The sequence below is a fragment of the Cyprinodon tularosa genome, unplaced genomic scaffold, assembly GCF_016077235.1.
Source record: "Cyprinodon tularosa strain WSP-4 unplaced genomic scaffold, ASM1607723v1 ctg222, whole genome shotgun sequence".
Taxonomy (NCBI): domain Eukaryota; kingdom Metazoa; phylum Chordata; class Actinopteri; order Cyprinodontiformes; family Cyprinodontidae; genus Cyprinodon; species Cyprinodon tularosa.
This window is the reverse complement of record NW_024038830.1, coordinates 365,284-378,412: the sequence shown is the minus strand read 5'-3', so window position 1 is coordinate 378,412 and position 13,129 is coordinate 365,284. Positions and strand designations below refer to the sequence as shown.

At 37.9% G+C, this 13,129-nt stretch overlaps 1 protein-coding gene across 1 annotated transcript; it reads right to left on the bottom strand.

The window, feature by feature from the left end:
• Positions 1–5,565: 5,565 nt before the first annotated feature.
• Positions 5,566–11,579, bottom strand: LOC119784276 (Krueppel-like factor 11). Its single transcript, XM_038286253.1, has 4 exons — positions 11,391–11,579; positions 10,461–10,751; positions 7,716–8,631; positions 5,566–7,545 (listed from the first exon to the last, which is right to left on the bottom strand). The coding sequence occupies exons 1-4, from the start codon at positions 11,403–11,405 to the stop codon at positions 7,244–7,246; spliced, it is 1,524 nt and encodes a 507-aa protein (XP_038142181.1). The 5' UTR covers positions 11,406–11,579; the 3' UTR covers positions 5,566–7,243.
• Positions 11,580–13,129: the final 1,550 nt, after the last annotated feature.

Here is a 13,129-nt window from a genome sequence, read left to right as displayed (position 1 = left end):
TAGCCAGAGGTGGTAAATATTAGTTAGCCGACATTTACTCAGTTAGATTAACTTGAGTAAATATTTGAAAAAAATGAATACTTTTTATGTGCAGTTTTACACGATTGTACTTTTTACTCTTGCTGGAGTTAAATTTATAGCTATTCTATCTACTACGAACAGAATAGAAAACAACAGAATAGACTAGACTAGAATAGAATAGAATAGAATAGAATAGAATAGAATAGAATAGAATAGAATAGAATAGAATAGAACAGAACAGAATAGACTAGATAAGAAGACAATAGAACAGAATAGACTAGAATAGAACAGAATAGACTAGATAAGAATAGAACAGAATAGAATAGAACAGAATAGAATAGAATAGAGCAGACTAGAATAGAATACTCTAGAATAGAATAGAACAGAATAGAATACACTGGAATAGAATAGACTAGACTAGAATAGAAGAGAACATAATAGAATAGAATAGAATAGAATAGAATAGAATAGAATAGAACAGAATAGAATAAAATAAAACAGAATAGAATAGACTAGATAAGAATAGAATAGAATAGAATACAACAGAATAAACTAGACTAGATAAGAAGACAATAGAACAGAATAAAATAGAATAAAACAAATCAGAACAGAATAGACTAGATAAGAAGACAATAGAACAGAATAGAATAGACTAGAATAGAACAGAATAGAATAGAACAGAATAGACTAGACTAGAATAGAATAGAGCAGACTAGAATAGAATAGAACAGAATAGAATACACTGGAATAGAATAGAATAGACTAGAATAGAATAGAATAGAAAATCCCTCTATTGTCCCACATTGGGAACTGCTGGTGGTTACAGCAGCAAAAGATTATAGCAAAAGTAGTAACACAAATATAGACCTTAAAAATGTATTAAAAAAAACAGAATAAGTGACAGAAATACAAAAATAAACAAATAAAATACTGTTCTGTACAGCGTTTTTACAAATAAAAATACAGTGCACCTAGAGCATAAATAATCAATATACAGCTGTAGATATTAATAGACAGTAATAGATCTGTGAATAATAGCAGCAACACTAGAGATTTGCAAAAATGACAGCAGGGTGTTACTTAAGTGACCAAGACAGAAACTGCAACAATCAGCATGAATGTAAAAACTTGTTGATAGTGATAACAGTGATAGCAACTTTACTTGACAAAAACAAGCTGGTTTTAAACAAATATGCGCTATTAATAGACACTTTCTTCTTATTTAAATTGAAGGCTTATTGTTTGAACATAATTTTCCGTCTTCTGAGTCTGCCTTGTCATTTAAAGGTTGAGTGAACATATTAGTACACTGTAATTTCACCTACTCTACATAGAGTAACTATTGATTTTTAGTTTTACAACAAAAAAAGGTATTTTGAAGCTTCCAGCTGAATTCTCTATTGTGTAACTAAGTTCAATTCAATTCAATTCAATTCAGTTTATTTATATAGCGCCAAATTCACAACACATGTCATCTCAAGGCACTTTACAGTTCAACCAGATCATACAGTCAAATTGATACAAAGTTTTCTATCTAAGGAAAACCAGTTGATTGCATTGACTCATTGACTCAAATACAATCCCCCACACTAAGCATGCTTGTAGCGACAGTGGAGAGGAAAAACTCCCTTTTAACAGGAAGAAACCTCCAGCAGAACCAGGCTCAGTGTGAGCGGCCATCTGCCGAGGCCGACTGGGGTTCAAGGAGACAGAAGCAGAGATACAAAAAGCAGCTGTAAAAGGCGGCCCCGTCCAGGAAACACACAGCCAGGCAGACGAGCTCCAAGGCAGCTCCCATGCCAGAGGACGAAGAGAGCACATCCACTCAGTCACGGTCAGAGAAACAGGACCACACTGGAAAACAGGCCGATCTCCAACATCTATTAACAAGGGTGTTGATAGAAGCAGCACAGCTGATGTTTTTTTCCAGGATGACGTCACAGCCAAACAGGAACAGACGAGGCAAAGCTACTCTGAGGAAAAGCAGAGAGAGCAGAAGGTTAGAGATTGAACTAACAGATTCTGCAGAATAGGAGAACAGAGAGAGAATGAAGCAGAATGATGAAATGGGGGTCCCTATGTCCTCCAAAAGTCTAAGCCTATAGCAGCATAACTATAGAGATAGCTCAGGATAACCTGAGCCACCCTAACTATAAGCTTTATCAAAAATGAAAGTTTTAAGCCTAGCCTTAAAAGTAGACAGGGTGTCTGCCTCACGGACTAAAACTGGTAGTTGGTTCCACAGGAGAGGAGCCTGATAACTAAAAGATCTGCCTCCCATTCTACTTTTAGAAATTCTAGGAACGATTAGTAAACCTGCAGATTGAGAGCGAAGTGCTCTGTTAGGAACATAAGGAACAATCAGATCTCTGATATAAGATGGAGCTTGGCCATTTAAGGCTTTATATGTGAGAAGGAGGATTTTAAATTCTATTCTTGATTTAACAGGAAGCCAATGAAGAGAAGCCAGGATAGGCGAGATATGATCTCTCTTTTTAATTTTCATTAGAACTCTGGCTGCAGCATTTTGGATCAGCTGAAGGCTTTTAACTACAGTTTGTGGACTTCCTGATAGTAAAGAATTACAATAGTCCAGCCTTGAAGTAACAAATGCATGGACTAGTTTCTCAGCATCACCCCTGGACAGGATATTTCTAATTTTTGCAATGTTCCTCAGATGAAAGAAGGAAATTCTAGAAACCTCTTTGATATGGGATTTAAATGACAGGTCCTGATCAAAAATAACACCAAGATTTTTTACTTTATTATCTGAAATCAGTTTAATCCCATCCAAATGAAGTGACTGGCTAATCAGTTTCTTTTTCAGAGACTCTGGTCCAAAGACTATAACTTCTGTTTTGTCTGCATTCAGAAGCAGAAAATTAAGAGTCATCCAGGTTTTTATGTCTTCAAGACATGCCTGTAATCTATGTAATGGGTTAGCTTCATCTGGATTTATAGACAGATATAGCTGGGTATCATCAGCGTAACAGTGGAAATTAATCCCATGCTGTCTAATAATTCTACCAATTGGGAGCATGTATAAAGTAAAGAGAATTGGTCCTAGCACTGATCCCTGTGGTACTCCACAGGTAACCTTTGAGCGTGTTGAAGATCTATCATTAACATGAACAAACTGAATTCGATCAGATAGATAAGATTTAAACCAGTCTAGTGCTGTTCCTTTAATTCCAACAAAATATTCAAGTCTTTCTAAAAGAATATTATGGTCAACTGTATCAAATGCAGCACTAAGATCCAACAGGACGAGCACAGATACAAGTCCATTATCTGAGGCCATGAGAATATCATTAGTGACTTTCACCAGAGCTGTTTCAGTGCTATGATGAGCTCTAAAGCCAGACTGAAACTCTTCAAAAAGTTCATTATGGTGGAAGTGATCGCAAACTTGTTTGGCAACTACTTTCTCAAGAATTTTGGATAAGAAAGGAAGATTGGATATAGGTCTATAATTGACCAAGTCATCTGGGTCAAGAGACGGTTTCTTAAGCAGAGGTTTAATTACAGCAATCTTAAAAGCTTTAGGTACATATCCCTGTAACAGAGATAGATTAATCACATCTAAAATGGAGGAGGAGATCAAAGGGAATACCTCCTTAAATAACCTGATTGGAACTGGATCTAACATACAAGTTGAAGGCTTAGATGAAGACAATAATTTTGCTAATTCAGAGAGTTCAACTGGATCAAAGCAGTCTAAACCCGGTTCAGATTCCATGACTACCTCAGGTACAATCGCGGATAGAGGAGTGCTTATGATCTTATTTTTAATAAGATCAATCTTATTTATAAAGAATCCCATAAAATCATTGCTGCTAAGAGCAGGTGGAATGGACGGTTCAACAGAGCTATGGCTCTCAGTTATATGTTTAATTTGATCGTATTCTTTGAGACACCAGAATTTTCATATATAATATTTTTGTTCAATTTTACATAATTTTATAAAACATTAAATCAGTCAGTTAGTCATAGTGAGTAGATCAGTTAACCTTTTTACCAAATACTTTTTTTTACTCTTAATTTAGTAATTTCTTTAAAGGTTACTTTATACTTTTACTTTAGTAAAAAAATATGATGAAGTAGTGCTACTCTTACTTAAATAAAATTTTTGGACACCCTACCCACCTCTGGAAAGAGCTAAGTTGAATTATTTGAAGCCAAACTCAAATGTGCAACAGCTGATCAAAAGTTTATGCAAAAAAAAAAAAAAAAAAAAAAAAAAAAAAAACAAAGACAAAAAAACAAAAGTTTTAGAAGAAATAGTTTATAATAATTTATCTTCATAACAATGAAGGAATTTACAAGATATTCTTTTCAGTTTTTCATTGCTTGTGAAATTCAATTAAAAAAGTTTTATCTATATTTATAAACTTGGCATCTCTTTTCAGTTGTAGATAGTGATGACCTGCTATGGACAGCAGAGGTCGCTGTGGATCAAATTTGTGGCATTCGTCCAGTGAGCGTGTCTGTTAGTGAGGCAGGTGGGCGGGGTGCAGGGAAGAGCGCTGATTGGTCGCGCCCCCAGCAGTTCAGTTTTTCCGGGATGTGATTGGATGACGGTGTATTTAATGAGCGTGAAACCAGCGCTGATCAATGTGAGACAGCGAAACAAAGGAAGAGTTTAATCTGGTATTTTACCTTTGTGGAAATTATCCTTTCTCGAATTATCTATTTGATGTCTTTTTACATTTGTTCTGGGTAAATATATAATTGTTAATCAAAACTGAATAAAATTTGACCAGCTTTTTTATGTGACATTAGTTTAAATTCTAAACTTGTAATTTTTTTTGTTTCTTTGTTCTGCCTTTTAAAATAGAGCAATCTGTGTCTCTTTAATACTCATTTGGAATAACATTTTTTTTTCTCAGAATCAGTTCTGCAGACAGTACATGGTATTAGGCCTGGTATCAAATACATTTTGTTCATTTTTTGTGTATGGGGAGTACTGAAATTAATAAAGGAACAAAAAAAATCTATATATTAAACTCCCATGCTCATTATTTTAGTCTTATCGAATCATGTTTAATTTTTACATTTTATTGAAAAATAATGTGATTTTTTTATTGTGTAAGTAATGCTGTAGTGCTAATAAATATGTATACAAACTATAAGGTTTTTTGAGCTTTGAAAATGGGATCCCAGCATCTTTATCAAACTGTTTTTGGACCTAAAAAAAATCCAAAAGATCTGTTAATAAAAAGCAAGCACCCCGTCTGTCACTTCTGACTCACCAACCATTCTGCCTCTCAGATTATCATGAGCACACGATGTTCCCGGAGGAACTGCCAGCAGAGCTTTTATAACACTCTCACAGAAATCAGTTTAGGCCAGCAGGAAACTACCCACGGGGTAGTAAGCTCATTTGGAAGAACAGAATGAGGCTCAGCTGACCAAAAAAGGCCACGGTAAAGAAGGTAGAGTAAAACTCCAGGATGTGGGTGGAAACCATGTTTCTGAATCATTCAGCTAGAAAACGCTACTAATTACACTTCATCTCCACTCAAAGATCACAAAAGGAATAACTCATTTAAGTATCACTTTTTAATTACAAACATGATATTAAATAATACGAAAAGTCAGACGGGCAGGTACATTTGGGGTACAATCAAAATACTCATAATTAGTTTCAAATATACACTTTTTGTCACCCTTTTCCCCAAATTAGACAAAAAAGATGTAATTTATACTGAAACAAACAATACATTCACATAGACATCAGTATTTAAACAAATATATTGTCTTGTAGGAGGTGGACAAAAACGAAATGTCAACAAATGTCATTACAAAAGCTTTGGCAAGGATGAGTACAAACAAATCAACAATAGAAAACAAGTAAACGAAGAATCGTTTAGAGGAAATCCATGTACAAAATGAGCAGTAGAGCAGGAAAAGTCCAGTGCATGTTCTGTCTTTTAGAAGTAAAAGATAAACCGCCATTTTTGTCATCCCTCTGGTGTCTCAGGAGTGAAGAAGGTCCGTGCATTTTTTTTTTTTTGGTGGTTCCATTTTCTGAGTAGAGTCCAGTAATGAAAGTGTTTTTCAAATACTAAATATTCAAAGAAAAAAAGAACCCCCCCCCCTGTCTTTCCTTAGTCAAAACCAGATAAGCAGAAATAATCAGAGTTAAAACAAAAAAACAATAGAGAAAACTGACCATTTCTCTAATAGTCTTACACATCTTTATAGTTTACAATTCATCCTGAGATATCACTGTCCATACACACTGGACATGAATGTCTTTAATTACATTTTTCTCATGTGTCTAAGCATCTAATGTTTGTTTTTTTCCCTTGAATTGGCCCTTCTATGGTGAATTGTAACAGTTTTGTGCATTCAATGTGATAGAAAAACCCAAACTAATAATAGGCTTCTTCTGAAACTTCACCTCAAACAATTTCCAGTGAAGCTAGTATTTAATTCCCGTAAATATAAATTGATGGGTATTTTAAAGACTTTGCTAGAAGAACCTCCGACATCTAACGGTCGGAGACATGTCCGAATAAGTCTAATTTTGCCGTTGGCAACCTATATTAAGGTAAGCTGTTTCTAATTTATTCAGCTTCCACATAACATCTAAAATACAAATAATTATCTTGTCATACAAAAAAATGCTGCCAGTAAAGTTTTATTTGATAATTCTAGATGCACAGGTGAAAAAGGTTTTGTTGTATAAATAGAGGTTGAAAGAGATCAATGTGAATTTAGGCGGACAGAAGGAAAACACGTGAGAGCAGGAATCAAATCGACACTTTTCTGGTACGAAGCTTTTCTTTCCAGACTTTTGTAATTGACAAAGTCGGGTACAAAAAAATAATCCTCAGAAATAGTTGAAGGTGTGAAATTAGCAGCAAAGTTCCCTTTATGAGGGAAAAAATATGTGGTAGTTGTACGCAAGAAACAGCGCCTCCTAGAGGCAGAGTATGAGATAGATGTTATTCCAAGGATATATAAAAAAAAAAAGGACCATTTCTTACGTAATGGTGATTTTTCTCAATTATCTTAATAAAAATAAGTATATCAAACCAGTTCAAGTGTCAACTTGTCTGTTTTTGACCTCAAAAAAGAAAAGTGGCCAGAAATTAAATTCGATATTTTAAAATAAAAATACTTTTTTTACTTTTTATTTTTATCAGTTGCTACAAATGAGAGCATCCATTTGCCTAAATATGCACGGACAGAGGAAATGGCGGTAGTTCAGAGTCTACTTGGAGCTGGCGGGCACTAGCATGCTAAGGGTGGCGATGGCAGCTTTAGAGGGAGGTGTTTTGTCTGCAGCCATTTTGCTAATATTGCGAACGTCCGCCTGCCAGGTAGGGATTTTCTTCGTGGTCATGTGGCGGCGGGCATGTTTGGTCAGATGGTCGCTGCGCATGAATCGCCGATCACACACCGGACAGACGAACTTCTTCTCGCCGGTGTGCGTGCGCCGGTGGCGGGAGAGCTCATCAGAGCGTGCAAACCGCTTGTCGCAGCCGTCCCAACTGCAGCCGAATGGTTTCTCGCCTTCGGGAGGGAAAACAGGACAGATGGGGAAAAACAAGTGAGTCACGCTGTTGTCATGAATCCTCAGCACGTCAATTCCAACACAGAACAATGAGCTCAGTCTTTTGTCTTTCAGAAATGTATTGACATATGAAAAAAAGCTCACATTTGGCAGCCAAAAGGATCCTTACCTGTATGCGTTCGCAGATGAGCCTTGAGGTGTGAACTCTTGAAGTAAGTTTTTCTGCAGCCCGGAAAGCTGCAGATGTAGTTTCTCCTGCGAGAAAAGACAACTTTTGTGGCCGCTGTGTTGCTGCAGGGCCCAGCAGGCATGTACACTGGGGCTGGGGCCAGAGGTAGCAGTTTAGTGTTGCCCAGGGTCATGACAGTTTGTGGTCCCTGAGGGGCCTGAGAGACCGAGGGCTGAGGGAGGACTAGCATTACTGTGGCCTGTGGCACTGCGGAACCAACAATAAGGGGCTGCTGGAGGGGGTTCCTGTTGGTTGAGGTGGGCTGGGGGAGGATGGGGGTTGTGGTAGTCCGAATTCCAGTACCAGGGGCCTGACCTGGGCTGGGGATGAAGGCTGAGATTATACCTGACTGGCTGCAGATGGGGAACATCTGGCAGATGATTTGAGGAGTGGTCACTGGAGGAGGGGAGAGGGCTGCGGTTGGGCTTGTTGATGGGTTTTGTGGTTGGGTGTTGGGGGTAAAGATGTTGTCCGAAGGTTTAATGGGACTAACAGGGCGCTGCGTTTCCACTGCAGGTGGAGGCTGAGGTGTGTTTACAAAGCATTCCTGCAGCCTGCACACCATTGTTCCTGCTACGCTTACAGTGTTTGTAGTTTCCTGTGAAATGGAGGTGACTGGAATGTGGTGCTGGCACAGGTCTCTGTCTGCAGTGTGTCTGATGACGCTGGTTGCCATGGCTCTGCAGGGGTGTGGCTGAGCGGGCAGGGAAGGGGTCCTTTCAGGAGAGGATGCCTGGATGGGCTGGTGGCGCTCAGACCCAGAGAGAGTCCTGGACACGGTTGGGCTGGGGGTAGACTGGACCGTGGTGCCTGGGGAGGTCTCAGCAAAGCTGGGGCTGTGGGGAGGTGTCATGCACTGCAAAAGAAATCAGAAGAATTACTGTGTGTCACAATAACAATACTGTCATAACAGAGATGGTTTGATGAAAACGCTCCCATTACAGCCTTGGTTCTGCTAAATGTCTCAAGGCTTGAAACGAATGTGATCATCAGACATAAAATGGACAAACTGAATTTGTTAACCAACGATTTCAAAAACCTATCCATACCAACTTGGTCCTTTCTGAAAAGTAATTGTCCCCACAGCCTAATAACTGGCTGTGCCTCCCTTAGCGGCAACAACTCTACTCAAGTCCCTGCATCAACTAGCAATTTCTCTTTCACTGCTGCCTAATTTATGCTCTGCTTTTCACAAATCTGTTTTATTCCAGCTATACTGCAGGGTTTTAGAGCACCAGCAGTCTACTGTAAGCCATGTCACAGCATGTAGGGTAGATCTGAGTCTGGCCTTTGACTAGGCCACTTCTAAACAAGGCGACAAGCTGAAGACCAAGCATCCTCCTTCAGGATTTTCTGATGGAAAGCACAGTTCAAGTTCAATTAAATTTAAAGATTCACTAATGTCCCTTTGAAGTAATTGTGGATGGCTGACCACTCCTGAGAAGGTCCATCTCTGCACCATGCTTGTCTTCATTTGTGGATAATAGTTTTAAATCTGATATGAATATTTTTTTATCACTCCTGATAGAAAATTACATTTCTCTATCGGGGCCATTTTGAACCGCTACAGCTGATTTGTTTGTTTTCAGGATGACCTTTAACATGATTTACTGTTTTTATGACTCTCTTTTCCACAAAGCTCAAGTCCTTTTAGGGTATACATATGCACATATGATACGTGCTTTTAGAGGGGAGTTTATGGTAGTCTTAAAAAAAAAAAACATTAGTATTAAAAGGTAAAATAATGTGGATTGGTGCCATTAACTTTAATTTTGTTAGCCTGTTATTTTTTTCCCCATGTTGTTCAGGTTGATCTATACAGAAGAGGATTAGGGCCACTGAAAAAATAAAAGAAGTTAACTGATTTTTAAATATTATTTTAGTTTAATAAGGGAAAAAAGTCAGAATTCTGACTTTAATCTCAGAATTCTGACTGTTATCTGACAGCTAACAAACATGTTAGCATTAAGCTGTACTCATGTCTGTTTTAGAGACCAGCTCTCTTGTTTTAATGACCTTCTGCTCCTCCATTAATGAAATAGCATCACCGGGGGCCCCTCTGGAAAGTAAAACGTCTAATTTCGTCATTTTTCACCAATTTGTTACTGGCCCTCCCAAATAACATGCATCTTTTTGAGTGAAGCTGAGTGCTCTCACATCTATTCCTTCATGGTGCCCATCTGCATTAAGATCCAAAATTCTGAGATTAAAGTCAGAATCCTGAGAAAAAAGTCAGAATTCCAAGATTAAAGTCAGAATTCTGAGATTAAAGTCAGAATTCTGACTTTTTTTCTGATATTATACTGAAATAAATTTTAAAAATCAGTTAACTTTTTTTGTTTTTCTCAGTGGCCCTAATCCTCTTCCGTAGATCTAGCATTATGTTTCATTCAATATTAAATTTTTTTAATGATTTAGTAGTTAAGTTATTTAAGCCTGACAAAGACACAAGGAAAAAGTAAACGAGGGCAAATGATCACAGATAGCATGAAGGTCCAGAAATATCAGATAATCTGAGTAATAAACTTAATTTTTATGGCTCTAACTGCACCTGATCTGAAGATGAATCACCTTGCAGTTTGAGTTATCTTTCAGGCATCCCTTCCCTCATGTTAGCATCTTAAACAAAGGATAAGTTCACTATTCAAGACTTTATTTACAGAGTAATCCACGCCAGGATCTTACCAGAGAGGAGAGGGATACAAAGTCCCTCTGGGGCTCGTGGAGATCCAGGGGCAGGAGGGAGTCACAGGAATCAGAAGCTGGAGTGAGGGGCCGGGGCTTGCAGGGAATGAGCTTCTCTCTGCTGCTGAGGAACACGGGCTGACCCCAGGAGCTCATACACACCAGAGCTTCAGCTGCTTCCAGATCGGTGTACTCCAAACCAGAACAGCTGCTGGTTCCACTGGAGACAGACTGATCGCTGTCGTGCCTTCTTCTCTTCAGGCACGGCCCACACTGATCCATATGTCCTGCCTGGGACCAACAAAGAATCAAATATGTATTTTTAACTCACTTCCTTCCAGTTATAAAAGATAATAAGTCTTGTGCTGTAAAATAAAGCAGCAGTGTGTGCTTGGTCAGTGCTGTTGTAGCTGAATTTCCCGGGCCAAACTGGATGATGCTACCAATCTGGGAGAGAGGGGGGTGTTGGGTGGCTACACCCCAGCCCTGCACGCACCGCCTCTGGACTGAGGCCAGGGCGCCTCCCCCGCCCAAATATAGACTCAGCAGTGACGCGCTGCCAGATCAGCCATGTGAAATCCCCATAAAGCGGTTCGCATCAGGAAGTAGTTTTGGCAATGGAACAACTTTGTCTCAAAATTTACCAAAAAAAAAACTGACTCACTCACGATTTACCAAGCATTATTGACTGCATTCGGGCTGCTTTTTCCATTATCAGTATTTTATAAATACACATTCATGCATTTTGTATCAAACACTGAAATAAGTGTCTTACATAAATACATATTTTATTATAAATACAAAACATAAAAAATTAAAACCCTATGAAATTCGTGCCAATTTGCTTTAGATGAGGGTTTAATAGTAGAAGGGAACATTGTGTTACTGTTTGGGATAAAAAATAAACAAAGAGTTTAAAAATTATCTCACCTCTTTTAAGTCCATGTCATTAATATTTCCTGATTCCCCTGAAGCAGACACACCGAAAAATGTCGCTTTAATGTTGTAGAAGCCAGTGTGGAACAAAAAGAGCTTTAGCTTGGTCCAGGATGGACTTCAGTTCAGATCGGCTCTCTTTTTTTTTCCTCTCAGCTGAGCTGTGTGTAAAACATGGGTAGGACAGAAAAACAAAACTCACTACACGTACTCACGGGTGGCAACACCCGGCCAATCGCCGTACGGCGAGTGCGGCGCACTGGCCAATGGGAGAGCAGAGAGCGCGTGAACAGTGCGTGCTTGCTGGACGGTTGGAGGAAATAGGGTGCGTGGCCGTTGGTGGGCGTGGCCACAGAGTCAGCAGTGTCAGGGTGAACCCGATGAACTGGCAGTCTTTAAAGTGGGAGAAAGGTCAGGCCGGTCTATGCTGCGTTTGAGGATTGTGGGAATAACTTGCTGACACGGAACTGTGCTCTATAGCTTTAGCGTTTTTTTTTATCCGGCTTATTCACTTTTTCCTCTACAACTGTAGTTTCCATATAAAAACTATGCATAATTTATTCTTTTAAAAAAATTAAGATGTTTGCATTTACTTTGGCTTTCAGTGAACGTTTAGTAATTAGGGTTATCTATTACTAATTTTGAAAACGTATTTGCACCACAGATACACTAATACATCTGCTGGCCTACTTAGTTTTTTTTCTTATTTTTTTCATGGGTTTGTTGATTTAATAGAGCATTCAGCAGCCATGCTTTGAGATTAATCAAAGCATATGCATCAACTTTTCCTCTATATGCTTTCTGCTGTTAATATTCTGTTTGTATTTATGTTTTATTTTTGTTCTAATTCAGACTTGTGCAGCATTTTGCATTATTGTGTCAATTTAATCACATTAATGCGGGTAGGAAAAGCAATATTCGCTTTAAATGCCCACTAAAAATAGGCAGCACATACTGGAAATTAGGTTAGATTGATGTAAAAAAAAAAAAATTTATCCACATCTAAAAAAAATTGAACAAAAAATTTGTATCGGTCAAGCTCTAATTTCCCCTCTTTTATCTGTTCCACTTTTTTATTATTTCAGGTCATAAAAAAACAAACATTTCTAGACAGAGATAATGTGGAATTCAAAATTATTTCTGAGTATTGATTTCATTTACAAAGGGAGCCAAATTATCCCGACTGACCTCTACAGCATTTCCCAGAAAGAGATCTAGTCCTCTAATTTTGCAGAATTGTTCTCTGGCCCACTGGAAATTTTTTATGTAGAAAGAACAGGCAGCTTAATGTCATTCAATAGCAAACCAAACTGATTTAAGTCCAGACTTACACCCTTATAAAATAGTAAATAGTTGGTTTTTTAGTTTTTCTTTTCTTTTTTTTTTTTCTTTTTTTTTTTGCTGTTTACATAAATGTAAGTCCCCTATAGAATTTTAGGAAGCTGTAAAAAAAAAAAAAAAAAAAAAAAACACCTAATGAATTTTTTTGTAACCAGGACTAAATTTTATAAACAACCTCATTAAGCTTGGCATAGACATCAAACTGATGCCCAGAGCATAATACTGCTGCTACTTTGTTTTGTGTTAATGGAAAATGTTTATGGTGTTTATTTTCCACTACACAAAGTTTAAAAATTTTTATTTTTGTGTTTAACTTTAATCTCATTTGAACAGAGCACCCCTTTCAAGAAGGAAACACACACACAAAGAAACTACTGTGGAAAACAAATTTT